The sequence below is a fragment of the Arvicanthis niloticus genome, chromosome 3 (genome assembly GCF_011762505.2).
Source record: "Arvicanthis niloticus isolate mArvNil1 chromosome 3, mArvNil1.pat.X, whole genome shotgun sequence".
NCBI lineage: Eukaryota > Metazoa > Chordata > Mammalia > Rodentia > Muridae > Arvicanthis > Arvicanthis niloticus.
The window spans coordinates 20,708,652-20,729,510 of record NC_047660.1 but is presented as its reverse complement, the minus strand read 5'-3'; the positions used below and the strand labels follow the sequence as shown (position 1 = coordinate 20,729,510).

The window sequence follows — 20,859 nt, the reverse complement described above, 5'->3', positions numbered from 1 at the left end:
GATTTCTAACCAGAAAAATGAATAAGAAGGGGCTGAAAAGTAGTTTAGAGAAGGCAAACCACAGAGAATCAGATGGCCCGGAGGGTGGAATGTCCTGAGTGGAATTTTGTGTATTGGCCAACTGAACTAGCAAGAGGATGTAACAGATCAGAGATACTGGCGAGTCCATAGGTAATCAAAGGGGAATGCCATCTAAGTCCCAAATGGACCAATCGCAACCCTAGAGCCTCCATCGGGATGGTTCAAGATATAAGGCTTGCTTTAGTTGGCTGCTGAAGGTTTCTCTCCTACAGACATCCAGATCCTTTCTTAAGTTACCATCATAGCTGCCAATGCCAAGTGTGACGTTAAATGCCAACCTTGCACAGCACACGTGAAAGTGTCCGTTCCATTCTTGTTCCACATCTAGGTCAGTGAGTGGGAAGCGTGTGTGCTCCTACTGTAATAACATTCTGGGCAAAGGAGCTGCCATGATCATCGAGAGCCTGGGTCTTTGTTATCATTTACATTGTTTTAAGGTGAGCGTGAGTCAGAGAGCTTGCCGCCGGCCTGCCACACCATGCTTTGCTTGGAGAGCGCATGGCTTCTGTGAGCCCCGGGGTTGTGGATGTGCCGCCACTAACAAGCTTGGTGCTGTTATTTGTTGGTCTGTGCTGCGCTGGCATTGCAAATTGCTTGCTACAACTTAGTTCTCAAACCTGGAATCTTCTTATAAAAGTCAGTCTGGAAGGCCTATGCTTTTTGTAGCTCTAATTTGCTAGGATTCTATAAATAAAATTTACAGTGCACAGTGTGTTCTCTAGCATGCTGCCATGGGTAGACTTAAAATTTAATTTACCAGTGTTATTAGCAACATGGAGACATGCAGTTATCAGTGTCTCAAACGATAGCTTTTAATAGTGTCTGGAAGGAAAACCACTGTAAATATTTTTACAATGGAACAGCCTGCCTATTCCTGATAATTTTTTCTATATAGGAAAGGGTTTAGGCTGTAATTCTTTGTTTTACAGTGTCTGCCTACAAACACACATCAGATTTAATTCCTGAACTTTCAGTGGGCCAGAAGAGTGTCTCCCCATTTTTGACCCTGGAATTCCAAAGTTAGCAGCTTGCTTAAGCATATAAATTTGTGCCGGATCCATGCAGAGCAGAATGAATCAAAACAGTGTTTGAACACACACAAAACACAGGCGCAGGCACACACTCACACACACACACACACACACACACACACACACACACACACACACACAGAGAAAGAGAGAGAGAAAGAGAGAGAGGGAGAGAGAGAGACAGACACACACACACACACACACAGACAGACACACACAGACAGACAGACAAATGGGGCCTTAACATAAAGCACCCCTTATGGAATACTTGCTTAACCAGTGATGTGGGGACACTGGGCATGGTCCACTCCAGCCTGGAATGCCAGAAAGCTAGGTTGTTTTTCTCTCCTGTTCTTAGTATTATGTAAGTATTTAGTTCCTTGAAGCAATGAAGACTGAATTTCTTTAAGCCAATCATCAAATTGTTTTTAAATTTCTTTACCTCCAGCATATTTAGAATGATGATCTTGACTCTTAAAATTTGCTTTAATTCTTAGTGTTTAATCTGGCAGGGTTGATTTGAATCCACTAATTGCCTTTTGGCCTCTCCCATCCATCTGCTTTACTGTAGTACCCAAGTGTTTCCGAGCTGCATCCCATAATCCTCTTGCCTACTTCAGCATACCCCCTCAGACCCTGCATCATCTTCTCATCTTCAGAGAATGCTCTGGGCTCTCTAGAGTTACCTAATTGTATGCATTCTTTTGTCTGTCAGTGTGTCTCCTGTGGCTGTGACCTTGGAGGCTCTTCCTCAGGAGCTGAAGTCAGAATCCGAAACCACCAACTGTACTGCAATGACTGCTATCTCCGATTCAAATGTAAGAGAGCAAATCAGAGAGAAAATTTCTTGTCTTTTGAGGAGACCACGGGTTCCTATGTTTTCCCCTGAGCCTGCACCTACCTCCTCCTCCCCAGGGTCCCTGCCATAGGATCCTGGGTTCAGGGATCATAGCCTATCCTCTTCAAAGAGGCTATGGAATGAGTTTCGGCCACTTAGGAGGGGATTGTAGGGTCGGGGAAGTGGAGGGGCTTGTATCCAGAAATCAGGACATTGACTCTGGTTTGCAAAGGTCCTGGAGGAAATGCTAATGAGTCCTGGAAACAGGATGCAGGGTTAAGGCAAGTCCTCTGAACAGACTTTGGTCTGCCTCCTGATTAATGCTCGTCTTCATCATCAGCTTATTTCCACATCTAATTATAAGACCTTAATGTGATTTATAAAGTAATCAACTTTGAAAACGCTTATGTTACTATATAACGGTATATCCATACATAAAATTCTGAAAAAAAAAAAAAAAAAAGAACCTTAATTCTGTTTGTAAGTTGTTTTGGTGTTACTGAATTAAAAAACAGTGCTACTTTCTTTCTAAGCATGTGTTTGAGTATCATAAGGTGTAGGGGAGCATAAGTCTGTTGTGTGTTGTTTATAGCCTCAGCAAGACAACAGCTATTGTTGTGTATGTAGTTTTGAACCTTGATGCTGGTAACATTTTTCTTCCTTGTTGTGAAAGGGTGTTACAAGTGGTATCTACAAACCTATTGCCTTTGAACTCAGAGGTATTTATGTGGTCCCTTATGTGCAGAGTGCTTGGAAATGATTTGAACCGGCCAACTCTCTTTTATCAGTCAGTAGCTTCTCTCCTGGCTGTCCAGGCCTTCCTGGGATGCTGACCCTGAAGTTGGGAGAATGTCAAGGCTGGGCATGGGGTCTTGGGAGTGTGTATGTGTGTTCACTTTTCTCTCTTAAATCCAAAGCCAAATATAATTGATTTCTTTTGAACCATTGCCCATGCCTTTTCTCTCCTTCAGTACAAATATTAGAGAGTTGAAGGTTTGTTTTTGTGTTCTGACTTAGCAGTTCATGTGTACTCTGTGTTTTAAAAATAAAGAATTCTAAGACCCCAGAGGCTGTGATTACCTACCTTTATCCTAAGACTGATCGGCAGGTAACTCTTTCTACCTCACTGGGCCACTCTGAGTGATGACTGCTATGTACTCCTTTGGGCTGACATTCACATTTCTGAATCTGAGCGCTTTTCTCTCTTCTTTCCTTGCCTGATCAGCTGGACGGCCAACCGCCATGTGATGTAAGCCTCCATTCGAAAGCACTGTTGCAGATAGAAGAGGAGGCGGTTGTCACTGATGCACAACTATAAAAAATGCTGTATGTTTTTTCCCCTCTTTTTTTTTTTTTTAAAAAGAATAATCTTTGCCTCATTAGATGACATAGGAACACTGTGGTGTTGGTAGGACCTGTATTTTTGTTGTTTATTTATAAGAAGGTAATTATGTGGGGAGGGGGGAAGAGAGGAGTGCAGTATTTACCTTTTTTTTCAGCATCCTAAAAGCACAAGTGGAAAACAAAACAAAACAAAGCTCAAGAACTTAAAAAAAAAAATAAAAACAAAAACTTCTCATGCCGATGATAGGATGATCTAGTTTGACTCTTTAGTGGTTTTTTTTGAAGATGGTATTTTATTTTAATTTTTTTTAAGTTCTTAAACATTATTTGAAATAGTTAATATAAATTTGTAATTGTGTTTGTTTATTATAATGTATCCTAAGTTAATGTGGAACCATATGAAAAATTTCACTTAAATCCATCCAGAAATTTGCTCTTTGTGGTTTTCTTTACACAGAAATGATCCGATTGAAAAGCAATTTTCCTTATGTAATGTTTTATTTGCTTGAGGAGGGCACTGGATTTTCTTTACGAGACTCTTGTTGCTGAGCAAATGCCAGTAGAAGGCTGTTTGTTTTAATAATGAAAAATAACCGTGGTTTGTACACCAATGATTCCCTCCAGAAGCTAGTGGTGAGCTTCTCTGTTCTGCTGCCTTTGTAAATAAAATCGGTGATGCATTTAAGGAATGCTTTTTAAAACTATTTATTGTTTCTAATTATTTAATGAGTTTCTGGTTCTAAAAAGTATGTGACGTGTGTGTGTGTGTGTGTGTGTGTGTGGCATCTGTATGTATGTGTTTATCACAAACACACATGGGTGTCTGTGGAGACTGGGGGAGGGTGTTGGATTCCCTGGAGCTGGTGGATGTGAGATCTCCATCATGGGGACTGGAAGCTGAGCTCAGGTCCTCTCCTGCCTTCTACGCTGTCTCTCCAGCTCGCCTTTCATACCTTCTTGATATTACATTTTACATATCTTTACTAAGGTGCAATTGAGACATAACGCAAACTGCACATTTTTATATTCAACATGCAGAGCTTGACAAGTTTTGGTGTGTGCCTTCCTGTTAAACTATTACCACACCCATGATGATTCTGTAGAAAAAGTTTAGTTTTAATCAATGATTTTATTTCAGATAATGTTATGATTTTGAATGCATTTCTATGGCAATGTCAGTGGCTAACTGTTGAGTCAGCTTTTAAAAATCTATTATTTTGTTCCTAGGGAGTTTGGGAAAATATCTAGAGCAAAATAGTGCTTTAAAATCTGCATGAAAAATAAGTAATATAAAACATTAGTGTGCTTTGAATAAAACTATAAGGACCCTCGGCTCCTTGGTAAAACTGCAAATAGAGTGACAGCTATGTTAGAGAAGACTTAAAATACATAAGTGTTAATATGGAGAAAAATAAATATTGGTTCCAGATGGGTTTTTTGCTGAGCAATTATTTTTATTTCCAGTTATTAAAGTAATATGTATCTATTCAGGACATTTTGCCAAATTCCCCATAGCATTTAGAATGTAGCTTACAGCTCCGACCTCCAAGGAAAACAGCAGTTCTTGACCTCATTCTGCGTGTGGATGTGTGTCCTGCATTCTTAGCCAACAATGGGTGAGTTCTCCATGTTCTTGAAATCATTTCTCCTGCCCTTGTCTTCATGCATGCTACTCATGCATTGTACCCCCAACTTACACCCCTAGGTCTCTGTTGTTTTTATTTATTTTTTATTGGTGTTTATTTATTGGACACAGTTGTGAGTTTCATGAAGTTACTTTTATTCAGGAGCACCGCATGCTTTGATTGTGTGTACCCTTCAATATCCCCTCCTTTCCCTAGACAATAGAACCTCTACTTTCATGTCATATGTAAAAATCATTGTATATGAAATATAGCATCTACAAATAAGAAAATGTGATATTTTTCTTGAGTTATTTTACTTTAATGGGACAGTTTCCATTTGCAGTTATTTGAGCTATTTTCTTTTATATATTGTGTGAGTGTGTGTGTGTGTGTGTGTATGTAGTGCCACTGTGTGTATGTGTGTGGGGGCAGAAGGGAGTGGGAGAGGGAGAGGGAGAGAGAGAGAGAGAGGGAGAGAGAGAGAGAGAGAGAGAACGAGAACACAGAGCTGGTTCTCTTTCACCATCTAGGTTACAGAAATCAAACTCAGATCATCAGGGTTTGGCAGCAAGCATGTTTACTATCTGAGTTACCAACTGACCCCGTGTTCAGTTTCTTAAAGTTTTATTTTTTATTTTTTTTCTTAAAGTTTATTTTTCTTTATGGCAAACCAAACACCATTGTGTATGTATACCACATTTTCTTCACCTATTCATGTGTTTGTGGACACCTAGGCTGATTCCATAATTTGATTTGATTATTATGAACAGAGTTACAATATAGAAATATCTCCTTCGACTGTCTTTTGGGTATAAACTCAGGAGCAGTATTGTTGAGTCCTATGGTCGTTCTATTTTCAGTTATGTGAGGAACCTCTATGATGATTTCCATAGTGGCTGACTAATTTACATCCCTATCGACAGTTCAGAAGTACATGATGGTACCCTTTCACCCATATAATCTCTCTCTCTCCCTCCTCTTTCTTCCTATCTTTGTGTGCATGCGTGCGTGTGTGTGTGTGTGTGTGTGTGTGTGTGTGTGTGTGTGAATTATAGCTAGACAATTTCCAAGCTACATGATTGATTTGCAGAAATAGGATTTCTTTCCTCTCCTTGTGGGCTAAGCTTGCAAAGCAGAGATGACTGTTAATCTGTGTCCAAGCAACTCAAAAGACGAGGTTGCAGAATCACAGAGAATCATTCAGGGCATGTGTGTCATTTTCTAACATTCAATCTGTTCTACAGAAACCAGTACTTACTATGCCTCCCTGCAATGGTAGGAGTATGGAAGAAGAGTTAGACAGGATAGCTTTTTGGTCCAGTCTTCCTTAGAAGGTGTTTCCAATCGGGAGTGTGTGTGAACATAGTGAGTAGTAAAAGCAGCTTTTACTCCACACATATGTTAAAGTGTGAGTCTTCTTTGATACTAAATTAAGGAAGGCAAGTAGCATGGAAACTAAATCTGTTCTATTTAAGAATTTAATCTTAGAATTTTGCTTGAAATATTCCTCAATATCAGAGGGATATTAGAAATCTCCAATACCAAAAGTGGAACTGTCTGAATGTCGGTGAGTAACAGCATAATAACTACCTTTGGTGGTTAGAGTTGAGAGACATGGCTGATAGGGTGTTATTGTTCGGAATTTTATTTTTTTAATAGCACTTTTATATCCTTCCTGGCAATCTGGAAAAGGGATTTAAAAGGCATGCTCACACAAATCCAAATTCATGCCAATGAATATGGCATTAAAAACTAATTTGTGCGCAAGCATATGTATAGAGACAAGAAAGCAATTTTCAGATGATTTTTTAAAAAAAACATGTGAGTTCTGAAGCACATGTACACACTCATTTCAGTCCGTGGTAAAGGAGACCTAGGCTGGGAGAGGAACACACAGTATGTGAAATCTTGAGAGCTCTGGTCTCACTAAAGAAGTAAAGATGTCTTTGTGGCAGAGTTGTTACTTGATTTTGTTCAGAGCAGGTATGATTCTAACAGGTCAAACATTCTTGAAAAAATAAATACATTTCTGAATTGAGTCCACATCCCGTGGATTTCTCTCTTTTGTGTGCTCACCAAACCTTACATCATCTGTTACATTGCCTGTTCTACTGAAGAATGCGCATGTCGTCTGGTCTGCTCTGTGTGACAGTCTATTCAGGAAGCGGAGACTATTTGACATGGTATGAAAAGGAGCAATTTCCAGTATTCTCCTGCTGGAGAATAGTGGGATGCTATTGTTTAAAATGATTTAGTACACATTTCACAGAGAACAGAAAAAGAGGAGTCTGAAGGGTCCTGACACAAAGAAGATGTTTCAAGGAGATAAAAATATCACAGCGACTTGTTCATTGTGCATAGTAGATAAGTATCGAGTTGTCACCCGACTCCCATAAATCTGTACAGTGATCATATGCTCACTTAAAATACACTGATGGGCCGGCCCACAAATACCAGATGGAAAATGTCATGGGACCGAATGAGTTCCAGAAGTACTTTCTGGAGACGGACAACTGGCTTAGCCTCAGTTTAGGTTTTTTGTCACATGTCATCTAGGAGGATTTTGGTGACCAGCTGGAGTAATTCTCTAAGGCAGCTTTATGACTTTAGGGTACATTTCAGCCTGTAATTATTTTGTATGTTTTTTTCTTATTTGTTAATTCTTTTTGGACTTCAGAGCAATAACAAGTTTTATGGGTACATGGGATTATCTGGTTTTGGTTATATCACCAGTAATCAGAATAGTGACATAGCCAAGCAGTGGTGGCACACACCTTTAATCCAAGCACCCAGGAGGCAGAGGCAGGCTTATCTCTTGAGTTCAAAACTAGCTTGGTCTACAGAGTGAGTTCCAGGATGGGTAGGGCTACACAGAGAAACCTCATCACAAACAAACAAACAAAGATTAATGCCACAGTAGATGACAATAAGCAATGAATAAAAGAAATGTTATGGTGGGACAAGTTAGGTAGGTGGCTGAGAGGACTCAGCCCACCAGCATGCTGGGACCCAGAATGCTGGAGACAAAGTAGTTTAGAAACCAGAGAGGAGACAAGCTGCAAATAAGGGACTGAGCTGAAGCAGGAGAAAATGCTATTCATTCTCTGTGTGGTATTTATATGCTCAAGTTGACATGAATATGAAGAAATTGACTTCTTACTGAACAGGTAATCAAGAAGTTGGGTTTATGTCATAGTTCAATAATGTTCGAAGAACTTCTTGTTCGTCTCAGCCTATGTGACTATCCACAGCGCTGGCTCATTCTAAGGCTAATTAATTGATACCATGGATGCTGGCAAGCTTTGCACTTCCCTGCCTACTAAAAAGGAGACTGATTTTCTATTTTTCTCCACTGTGTAGGAGGACTCCCCAGAAGACTTCATCAAAATACCACAGTTATGGATAGAGTTTGAGTTATTTGCTTATGTTGAGCCAAGGGTGATCTTACATTCATGTCCATCAGAATTCTGCCCCTCAGCTTGTCAGAACAGCCTCCAGCCATGTTCTTGTTAATCTAGGAGGTTATGATGGAGTTAATGTTGGGGTATCGACCACAGTGTTTATTATAGTTAGCATTTAAGAATTCTCTGAAGACCTTATCTTGATTTCAGGGAGCTTAAGAGCCAATACAGAGAGAAAGGAGACAGGGCAAAGGTCATATGTGGATGTTTTCCTTGGTCGTAAATGGCATGCATTCTAGCAACTAGAAAAGACTGGCTCAGGACGATGGTGAGGAGAAACCAGGGTACTTTGCAAATGCCTGCCCTAAAATCTGTGAAAGACAATCTTCAAATTTCTTATATAAACTTCAAGACAGCGACACATGGATTGAGCATCCTTTTCTTATAGTTAAATTCTAAGCTCATAAGGTTTGGTATTAGCTGCTGCATTTAGGTGACTTGGTAAGTCTTATTCTGCTTTGTAACTTGATGAAGTTCTTTGCTCCTTACATTATAAAGACCCTTAAAGTGCTTTATGGACAGTTAAATTTATTTTTCACAACCTATTTCTGCAGAGGATTATCCCAAGTAGATTAGAGCTGGAAATAGAATTTACTGAAAATGCCACAGTAGAGCCTATTAAGATCAGAAATTGATATATTTTTGCATGCTATTGCATTTCTTAAAATGGTGAAGTTCTTTATTAGCTCCAGAAGATGGCTGTGTTACAGCTTTGCCCGCGAGACACCGATGATCCACGTGTTTCCGTTATAAACAGACTTACCCTTCCATTTGTTAGGAGTATGGTTGCATCTTCAACCGCCTCTGCAGCACTCAGGAACAGTTCACTGGAGCTGGCCTGAGGGATTTTGAGTTCAGGTCTTTGATTAATGTAAAGGTCTTCTTACTTCCAATCCAATTTGGGATGTCTTAGCTGTGAAACGCCCTGTCTGAGGCTGCCTGGGATTTAGGTTAGTGGCAGGGTTTAGAATGCCCACAATGCTTGAGTCCTTGTCTCAGGAATATAGATGAAAGTAGCCTCACAGAATTCATATCAGGGTGTGTTGAGCACTCTCTAAATGCCAGGACTGTCCAAAGTAGGACAGTGCCTGGTGTTTTCGCACTATTAAGTACAGCTGGGAACATTTAACTTCTCTTCTCCATGTGGTCAAATTTGGTATCTACTTCAATCCCCACTCTCTCCGAGGGAGAGGCTTTCAAATGTAGTCTATTCTCTGCAAGTTTTTCAGATTTAAGTCACTCAGGTAAGGGTTTCTCCTCTTTGTAATGGGTAGCCACTGAACACTGGGCATGTGGCATGGTCACGCAGTGAGCCATGGCCCTGTCTTTGTCCCACTGAGTTCTGCTGTGATGCAAGAAGCATCATCAGTCACTGGAAGCACAGATGGAGAGTGTGTGTGCCACCCAGCCTAGCCCTTGTCAGTTTCAGCTCCCACCCTTGGTCCTAGCTTAAAACTCTCGTGTCAACATTCCCACTTTATAAACTGGAGCCCATCTCTTGGCCCAGATCCTTAGACACGTCTACAAAGTTTCTTGACTGTATGAGGTAACTTATTTACTGATTTTACAGCTTAGGAGGAGACATTTTGGGGGGATATTGCTCAGCATACTATAACTACGATATTTGCGAGCTAAAATCATGAATTAATGTATTTTTTTTATGGCTCTGTTCTTTGAGGGGAATTAGCATGGTTCCAACTATAAATTCTAGTATTTATGAAGTCATATTTATAAGTACATACTCATATCCAAAGGATAATAATAAAATGGCACCTGTGATCTCAGTGGGCTTGTCAGTTGACAGCCATGCTTTCCATGACAGCGGTGATGCCCGTTTTGCTGGAATGTAAGTCACCTGCTCTGTTAGTGGAATACAAAATGAGCTATGAGGTGATCAGATTCCAGGCAGAGTATGGCAGCGCTTGTTTAAATATTAAAACATTGATTTACATGTATTTTCATGTTCAAAATAAAAATTTAAGGTTTCCCAATATCTCATAGAGGCATGGCTGACATAATGCCTGTTTTGACAGTCCCATTTGTCACCTGTGCACTACATAAGACATCTCAGGACCTGACTGGGAACAAATTGCAGTGTGCAGAGCTTAGCATTGGTGCTGCAGTTGGTCTTTAGTTTTGAGCACATCGCCATTACTTGCAATCTGCTTGTTGTATCGCCCTGCCAGCAAAACAGTGAAGCACATGAAGAAGATGAAGAATTCATTTTTAGAGTGCTGGTCAAAGTCAGTGATATAATCACTTCACAATGGGGATATTATATATATACACACATACACATATACGTGTATATATATGTATGTATATATGCAGGTCTGCAGCAGTGTTTTTGGAGTGTGTGTAGTGGTGAGTGACAAGCATCCTTGGTCCTCCTGAGAAGATATAAATGCTGCCTTTATATAGTGAAAAGAACATGGTGGGTCCTTTGTCAGCAAACATTACTGGAAGAAGCACAGAAAATGCTGCTGAAGAAACAAACACAGAAACTAATAATTCAGAGTGGGAGGTTGGCTTTACAGTGCAGATGTCTCCATGCCTTCTGGAGTTTGTCAAATTCTGACCTGGGGAGGAACCAAAAAATGACTTCCCTATGAGCCAGTCAAAAGGAAAACAGTCTAAAAGGCCAGATACACAACAGTGGATTTCTTCTATGCAATCTCATCCATTGACTGAATAATTTATTTCGAAATAAGGTATTCTCAGAATAAAGTTACCCTTGTACTAGCTTTATTTCATTTATTGCAGGTTGTTATCATTAATAAAATTTAAGCCAGAAATCCCCCAAAGTGGTTAGTTTTATGAAAGCCAGATCCTACCAGGGTGTAATAGCACTGTGTAAACAGATAGGAAGTGGCTACGCTTTTCCTTCGCATATGTCTGACGGCTGTTTTCATGAGTTGCTTTGGTAATAGCTGAGGTTACCGTGTTGTTTTCGTCTACAGAAAGCATTTCAAATCCATCGACCCAGCTCCCTGATGAGTGGCCTGCTCTTTGTTTTCTAGCACAAACTTTCTTACAAGTAAGCTTTATCATTTCTTTGTAAAATAAAGAGACCAATTTTAAACTGTGTGAAAATAACTCCCATTTGAAAAAATATCATAGGCCATTTTGAAACCCTCTGTTTAAATAGTTTTTATTGTTAGGAGGTCCATGGGGGGAAACTAAATGTTTCACAGGTAACAAGTCTCATCTGCAACTAATATTTTTGAGAATATTTTTAAAGGCTACACATCTAATAAGACCCCAAATACCAATTTTTGCTTTTTTGTACAGGCAATGAGGGTCAGAGTTTGGATCCCAGGAAAGAGCTGCCTGTGCTCGCACCTCTAGGCCCACACTCTTAGCCCTCCTATGGCTAGATAAGAGGCAGAGACTGGAGAAGCCCAGGAAGCTTGTGAGCTGTGTAACAGGTATGGGCTTTGCCAACAGCAGGAGACCCTGTTTCAAACAAGGTGGAAGGCGTGGACCTGCAAGTGTGCAAGCTCTACAAGTGTGCAGTGTCACACTCATATCTGCTACTGGTCAAAAGTGCATGTGTGAGCACACATGTATACACATGTACACACGTGCACACACACACACACAAGACTTTGAAAATTTGCTTTTGAATTTTCTTATCTTTCATCTTTAGCATATTTTAGTGATATATGTAAATATGTGTGTGGGAATCAATATGTTAAATGTACACATTGGAAGCTATGTGCATAAAAAAAAAAAAAAAACAACTGAAATGCCTGAAATGCATTATTAAAAATGAAGAGGTACAAGTGCTTCCGGTCAAAAAAACACAGAAAGTAAAATGAACTGGGGAAGTATCTCAGGTACCTTACATCTTTTCAGCCCACATTGTGGCCTTCCCATCTTATAGCTTATATAAACATGTATCATATATATCTTATTGTTCAGATTGCCTAGAATTCAGATTCTGTTTCCTAAGCCACAATAGTGCTGGGATTCCAGGCACAGAGCTAAATGCCTGGGATCTTTTTAATGTAAGTCCCTTTGATGGCTCTCCTGAGGGAATACACTGTCAGACGTTAACATCTGTTGGGGAACTGGACTGTCAGCTGGTGTGGTCTCATGCTTAGTTATGTTAACACTTGGTGCCCAGACTCCAGCTCTGATACACGCACTAGACTCTGTGTGCAAAGTTCCTGGCAAACAGATAAAATAAACTTGCCAGTTTTCCTGTCGTCTCCCTCCCCCCCCCCCCCCCAATGAGGAACACTGCAAGTACTTGAGTGTCCCATGAACGTATTTGCATGACAAATCACAGGCAGGGTGATGTCAGGAAGGCTGGGAGGTAAGATTAGGGTTGAGGCTCCGAGCTTTCCTCTGATGTAGCTTCCCTCCACCTTTTCTTTCTCACCTTTTCTTAAACTTTAAATGCAAATTAAATGAGCATCACCACCTTCATCCTGAGATGCTTGTAGGACAGTGAGTTCAATGTTGAAAAAAGTCTATCTCAGAGACAATATGCATTGAGTCTTTGCTGAACAGTGATCGAAGTTTTGAAAGGAAAAAAAAAAACCCTATTTTGTAAAATGGTGAGCTGTTGCGACCAGAGAGGATGGGTAGAATTTTCGAAAGTCTGTAATAAAAAGCACTTCTGCGGCAGCATTTCTAAGCCCTTTCTTAGGGAGGTTTCAGTTTGTGGTTCCTTTCTGCATTTTGAACACTAGGTGGCAGTGTGGATACAGGAAGGAGACCAGCTGTTCTTCCCTCCTTCGCTGCCTTTCAAGTCTGATGTTGCACAGCTAAGTTCATCCATATTAGAAGTCCAGGCACTGAGCTCCGAGTCCTACAGGACACGGGGCAAAAGATTAACATGACACATAAAGGACAAGTATTTGGAGGGCAGCAACATCCTCCTCTAGCTGCCAGCTCTGAGCTTCAGGGGTGTGCAGAGAGACCAAGGGCTCTAGCTTAGCAAGCAGGGCTGAGCCACTGTAGTCCAGAGCTGCCCTCTTTCATGGAGGTGGTTCTGTCTTAGAAATTGCAGTGCCCTCCCAGCGAGTGAGATCACAACCTTTGCAGGTGGGGTGTGGTTGCAGTCATTTCTGATTTTCTTTGTGGGAAAGTCAATATTCTATGACAGCTGCTTTAAAACACTGTCCAGGTTTTTCAGTCTTTTTAGAATACACACCCCCCTTCAAAAAACCAACCAACCAACCAAAAAAACAAAACAAAAAACTAGTGCATATTTGAGATGTGTAAATTACTGAAATTACCTGTGATCAAAATGAAACAAACAAACAAACAAAAAAAAAACCCATAACCCTCCAAACAAAACAGTCAACCCAGCAGGCAAAAGCATTAAACACAGGAGTGTAATTGCTGGGTTCTCCCTTTGTTTTGGATTCTGAGGACCGAGTTCCCTCTTAGGCAGATAGGTAACCCTATCATTTGAGCATAAATGGCAATCTAAATATCTCCGTATGCCTTCATATAGGTGTGTGTTTACATATGTGAACAGTACACAATGGTCTTTGGATTTCTCAGTTGAAGTCTGAAATAACAGTGAGCCTTTACTCTGCCTATGGACATTATGCAACTCAGACAGCTGGCCTGATTACCAAGATGGCTTACTCCATGTAGTGTGGCTGCCCAACACGTGTCCTGTAGGTGAAAGGTGTGAGTCAGACTGGCTAGATGGAGCAGGGCCATCCGAGGATCTGTCATGCCCCTTGGAACAATTTAAAATGTGGAGATTGTTTGCTGACCATTGGTAGTAAAACCAGGCAAAGCAAAGCCTCAGTTTTGGAAGAATTACCTTGTCTTTTAACCTCTGAGTATGAAGACCCACTATGCGCAGGCTTGCTCTCCATGATGCAGACAGACAGAAATGTCCTCATGGAGCACAGATTATGGCGAGGGAGAGCCGTACTAAGGTCAGGTTAGTGCTGCTGCCGAGTACAGCGGGAGAAGTTGGAGGGAAATGAGTGAGCTTCTAGTCTCTATAGGGATTGTCTTGGATTCCTGAGTCCAGTGATGCCTAAGCAGAACCTGCATGAGACAAAGGAGTGGAGACTACATTTCTCTGGAGATGGCCTACTGGGGGAGGGAGGATGGATTACTTTGAAGACCGTGGGTAAGAAAACACAGAGACGAGCAGAGGCAGACTACAGACGCTGATGCTTGTGGAAATTCGTTGGCCTCTTCAAAAGTGAATGTAGACTTCGATAAGAAAATAGGATGTCTTAAAATCCCAAGAAATTACACATTTAAAAATGTGCTTGAGTTGAGCCAGCGTTAGAGCACTGGGGACAGTCTGACGCACCTGCCGGACAGTTGTCCCTATTACTTTGGCTTCAAAGCCTTCGGTCATTTCTTTCTACAGCTCTTGGTGATGCCGTGCACTTCGAGAGACAACACATAATTTAGTTTTCCATTTCAGCATGGCTGAACAAAACACGGATAGTTGCTACGTTTCTTTCAGCTGCACGCATTTGGGTAATATGCCTTGTAAATGTCTAAAAACTGCAATATCAGAAAAGCATCCCTAAGATTTCTTTTGCTTCACGGAGACACTGTGAGAATTTCCTCACTGCCTTGCTTTTGGTGTTTTTCATGTTGACTTTTGTTTTCTCCTGTAGATAAACTTTTCTAAAGCTGGGTACCACGTTTTCTTTTCATTTGACTGTGCCTTCGTCTTTTTTTTCAAGATGATATTGTGGGCAGAGCAGCTTGGAGGAGGAAAGGCATTTCCTGGAAGCCGATTTTCTACAAAGAAAGTGGACGCTATGTAAAACTCACTACAAAGCTGCCTGGCATTTCACAGAGGAAAATCTTTAAATAAATCTAAGCTTGACCAGGTTCCCCTAATGCCCATAGTCACCCTGTTATGAAAGGTCTAGTTGACTATGATTACAATACTTTTCTTTTGGAAATTACATACCCTCTCTTTTTTTTTTACTTTTTATTAATTTTTTATTATTATTTTCTCCATTAATTAATTAATTAATTTTATATCTTGATTGTTGCCTCCTCAGAGTCTCCCCTCCCCCTCCTCTGAGAGAGTGGGGTCCCCTGGCTATCTTCCAACATTGGTGCATCAAGTCTCTGCAACACATTTTAGATGTGACCCATGATAAGTGGATCGAAACCATGACCTTGGCGTTACTAGCACCATACTCTAACCAACTAATGTAATCTGCAGGCTTATGAAATCTTGAGGAAAAAAAAGTTTACATGCATGGGTGTTTTGCCTGAATGATATGTTTGTTCATCTTGTGCATGGAATGCCCTAAAAAGCCAGAAGAGGGTATCAGAGTCCCTGGGACTGGAGTTACTGATGGTTGTCAGCCTCCACATGGGTGCTGGGAATCAAACCTTGGTCCTTGGCAAGAGTAGCAAGTACTCTTAATTCCTGAGCTATCTCTCTAGTCTGATGGAAGTTACAAAATCTTATGACCATGTCATTATTGTTGTTTGAAAAAAGGGATATGAGCCTAAAGCCTCATGAAATACACAGTCCTTCACCTATGCTGTGATGAAAAGCTATTCCTGCCCAACTCTGAAGCCATTGGGAAAAGAAGAAGCCCAAGTGCATGAATTTTTTGACACTAGTATAATCAAGTATACCAATATACTAATATCTAGTATACTAATATACTAGTCTAATATACACAACAGGCATTGCAGATAAATTTCCCATCTCAAAGTCATGCCTTGCCAGTGTGGACCATGGGGCCATACTGTGAACACAACTGCTCAGGGATGCTGATTTTACTGAAACTGTAGAGTAAAGTGCACATGAAGCTCAGACATTAATAGTCTTTGAGGAGACACTTGACTCTGACCTTTGATCTCCATAGTTTTTGTGTGGGCAAGCATATGCACAGAAGCCAGAGGCCCTTGTCAGGTGTCTCCCCCAGTCACTCTCAATTTTACTTTTTGAGACAGGATCTGTGGTGGAACCCAGAGCTGACCTATTGGCTAGACCAGCTGGTCATCGAGCCCCGATTATCCTCCTATCTCTGTCGTTCTAGCTCTGAGTGTATAGGGGTACACGTCATGCCCATCTTTGCTGCCCTAGCACTTGGGTTATTGGGATAGACACTGATCTTAGCTTTGTTTCTGTAGTTTCTGGGGGCCAAACAACAAAGAAAAACTTTACCAACTGAGTTATTTCTCAGTCCACCAGCAAAATCTTTTTTTTTTTTTTAAATATAAACCCCATTTATAAAGTATGCAGAACACAGAAGAACTTTTTCCTGGCAGTAAGCTATTTTAGAGACATCACCACTTACTGCCTTTTCTGTACTGAGAGATCTCTCAGAAGTTTAGACAACATCAATAGAAGGTTCCATCCTATTATAGCTTTTGATCCATTTTCTACCAGCGACATCCCCCAGCAACATTAGAGCTGTCTAGTTTTCTTTATTTCTATAGTTGTTTACACAATCTGTTTGTATCATGAAAAGCAGCCTAACAAATCTTATCTCCTTGTACCTCAGTTTCCCCCTCTGTAAAATGGTCATTATAATACAGCTCATGTAGTGGCTTGGAGCAGTGACTAAAGTTTTGACTGAACAGCGAATGGCATTTGATTATTGAATTTGTCCAAGTTGCTTCAGTTTTTCAAACTGTTTTTAACCACTACACACACATGCACACATATGCAATTTTGTATGCACATATAATTTTATTTTTTTGAGATTATGATTGTATACATGTATAATGGAGTGTAATTCTTAGCTATGTGAAATGCAGAATGGTTAAATCAGACTAATTAAAAACTACATCATCCCCCAGACTTACTATTTCCAGGTTAAAACATTAAAATTTTTCCAAAAAGAAGTTAAAAGAAGCAGCATTGTTGACCGTGATCACCACCTTGTGTGGCAGTTCATGACAGCTTGTTCTGCACGTCTGAACCTATGCACCTGTGACCAGCATCTCTCCTCCTGCCGTATCCCACTCCCCTGGCTTCCTCTACCCATGTCCTACAGCCTCTTTCAGAGACATCCCTCAAGTGATGTGAACCCTCCCACTAGGCTCTGCCTCTTTACTTTTCCACCAGTACTACACTGGGTACCAGGGCTTCAGCACCTTTGGGCTAACATTCAACACCCAAAATATAGCAGTATACAAAACTCTGATGTTTCCTATAATTTTCCATTAAGAACTTAAATGTAGTTTTATGTATTGCCATTATCTCACAAATAACATATTTTTTAACTAAGTGTTTACAGATGAAAAAAATCCAATATCTAAAGATTAAAAACAAACCAAGTAAGGCTCCTTATTGGGTTCCCCAGTGATGTGTGTGTGTGTTTGGTAACATCTGATTTAGGATTCCTTCCTTTCTTTCTAAAAATATTTATTATTTATTTCTATGTATGCATCTATTTGCATCTGTATCTGTGTTAAGTGTATATAGTATGTGTGACCCTGGAACCTGACGATTCCCTTGAGTTGGAGTTACAGGCAGTTGTGGGATTCAGAGTTGGGTCTTCTGGAAGAGCCATGTCTCCAAGGTCCTCAGTAAGTGCCGATTTGTCTTTTTGCTGGCAGAGTCCAGCCCTCTCTGACCACAGGCTTACTTTTGTATCTCAATATCAGTATTGGGTTGGCTTTGCCAAATGCTGAGCGGCTCTAACTGCTTACAGCCGTCCATGGCAAAGGGAGAATGACCTTACTGTTGAAGAGAGGTGAAGAAGGAGGAGACTGACTTCCTATCCAGTAAATGTTATATTTAAATTTACTTCTCCTATCCTTGTGCTGGTTTGAGGAAAAACACGAGGAAGGGGGGAACTCTGAGACTGGGGTTCCAACCCCACCCTTCAGACACTACAACCTTCACATCCTCTCTCCAGGTTTTCCTTTCTAATCAGCAAATGGGCCTTTTAGGAGCTGTGCCCAACCTTACGCTGAAGTGGGCTCATTTTAACACTAGGGGGCAGGCAAATACAAGCCCTGAAGTGTGCATGCCTCTTACACACCTGAAATAACAAAAAAATTATATTATAAATTGTAAAAATCTAAATAAAGTTATAATTCTGATAGAATCTTTGAATACATTGTTCTAGGACAGCTTCCATGTTTGAGCATTGCCTATGTTATGTACATATATGACAACGTTTAGCATTCTTGAGTGCTTACTGTGTTCAAAGGCATGGTGCAATGCATGTTACCTTTAATAACAACTATGTCAAACTCTGCACCCTGGGTGTGGTCCAAATCTACCTAGAGAGATCCTGAAACTGAGGGTGAGCCAAAGTCACCCAGCCGGCAACTGGCAGAGCTGGGGCTGAAACATGCATTAAATGATTACATTTAATCAGGGTTCGCGCCCTTCCTTAACAGTTCCTGTAGCCACCCTGGAACCCTCCCTCCCCCCACTGTAGACAGTGTCTCTCTAGCACTGTTGTCACAGAAGGGAGGTGATGTCATGAAAATATTTCTCTCTTTGCATGAGCGATTTCAATTCCATAAAAGCTTAGAAGCCTTGATTATATTAAATATTAAAATTAAACCATGAAATTATTTGAGGAATGATATTGGACTCACTTGCTCTGACTATAACCAGACCAGCACAGATGCTCGTGTTGTCAGTCCCCAGCTCACATCCTACTCTGTTGAGTACCTCCTACCCTTGCCTGTTCCCGGGTTGCTGCAAGTGCTGTAACGCTCACCATGGCCGCCCCCCGCCCCCCTTTGCCGTATTTCTTTCTTTTCCTAATCTCAGCTGGGGTTTTGCATGAGCCTTCTTTAGACCTCTTGTATCAGCGCGTTCCCTAAAATTATCTTTTTCTCTGAAACATTTTGTCTCTTACCACTCAACAGTTTCATCTATATTTTTATTTTGGAGAAATGTATGCATGCATAGAAATCCACGTTTCTCTCCCTTTCAGCTCCTCCCCTATTCCCAGCATCGCCTTGGCCTCCATGCTTCATGCACTCATAGCCATCAAACTCGTTGAGTTCACTCAGCGTCGCCTGTGTGTGCGCGGGTGTAGGACTGTATCTCAAAGCGTGGGCAGACTCTCGGGCTACCTCCACGAAGGAAACTGACTCTTCTTCCCCTAGCAGAAACCAACTGCCAACAGCTCCTCAGAGCTATTGAGGGGAGGAGCTCCATTCATGCCGGGATTTTTTGTTGGCTTGATCCCGTGCATGTTGTTTGTGGTACAGTCACCATCACTGGGATCTATATGTCCATCTGCCTCGTGTCCGGAAAACATTGTTTCACTATAGTTATCATTTACCCCTGATTTTTTTTAAAGATTTATTTATTTTATATATGTGAGTACAGTGTTGCAGTCTTCAGACACACCAGAAGAGGGCCTCAGATTCTATTACAAACGGTTGTGAGCCACCATGTGGTTACTGGAATTGAACTCAGGACCTCTGGAAGAGTACTCAATGCTCTAACTGCTGAGCCATCTCTCCAGCCCCACCCCTGGTTCTTAAAAGTATTCAATGCCCTCTTCTAGGATGATCTCTGAGCCTTGGGAGGAGGGATGTGATATAGCGATCCCATTTTTGTCTGAGTACTCCATCTCTTATTCTCTACACTTTGACCAGTCATGATCACGGGAGCCTAGAATAACAGTAGGGTGACTAGAAACTATCAGGATTATCCCAGAACAGGTCAGGTCAGTGACAGGCAAACCTGAATGATCATTGCAAGTCTCCTTTAACGTATAATAAATACTTCTAAGGCTGCTTAAGATCCATGAATCTTTTGTCACAGTGGATGAGAACTTGCATTAAATAACTATTCCAGTGATTTGGATAATTATTTGGAGGCTTCCATCACTTGTGGGAACATTTCCTAATTAATTTCTACTTTTCTTGTGAGACATCTCTCTTCCATTTCCTGGTTGCTATCTAGTGTTGCTTTCTTAGTTACGAAGGTCAATTATTTCTCTCTCTCTCTCTCTCTCTCTCTCTCTCTCTCTCTCTCTCTCTCTCTCTGTGTGTGTGTGTGTGTGTGTGTGTGTGTATACACACACACGTGCACACACACACACACACATACACACACACGCATGATTGTTCTTGTTCACACAATACAGGTACACATGTGCCCTGGCACTCATTCACAAGTCAAAGGGCAGCCTTGGGTGTCAGTCCTTGCTTTCTACCTTGTTTGAAATAAGCTCTGTTGTTCACCACTGCATATGCCAGGCATTTATAAGCAACTCTACCCTAACTGCACATGATCACCAGGAGTCCTGTGTCTCTGGGGAGGCACTAGAGTATATAGGCCAGAGAATGTAAACTGGAGGCTTGGAAAGGACTTTATACATACAGCTATGGGGAAGCCTTTCACTATCTTGTGTAGAGTTTTCAGTACAGCTGCTTTGGAGTCACCCATGTTCCTGATAGTAACCCTTCTCCCATGTCAGTGAAGCAATGAACTCACTGCTCCCCCTTAGTGAACTTCGGTGGAATTGTGCCCTGTTTTGTTGTTGGTGTATTATAAAGAGGACGAAGGGAAGTGTTGAAAC

General features: G+C 41.1%; 1 protein-coding gene across 10 annotated transcripts in view; it reads left to right on the top strand.

Annotated features, from left to right (window-relative positions):
- Positions 1-3,998, top strand: part of Lmo7 (LIM domain 7) — a 188,366-nt gene extending 184,368 nt beyond the window's left edge. For 6 of the 10 annotated variants that reach the window (XM_076930625.1, XM_076930624.1, XM_076930618.1 and 3 more), the window contains 2 exons: positions 410-518; positions 1,828-2,897. In XM_076930625.1, coding sequence (XP_076786740.1) covers positions 410-518; positions 1,828-2,001 — 283 coding nt within the window. In that variant the 3' untranslated portion in view covers positions 2,002-2,897. Of the gene's footprint in view, positions 1-409; positions 519-1,827; positions 2,898-3,175 lie in introns of those variants that run through there. The other 4 variants (XM_034497610.2, XM_034497607.2, XM_076930623.1 and 1 more) reach the window with 1 other exon arrangement.
- The last annotated feature ends 16,861 nt before the right edge of the window (positions 3,999-20,859 follow it).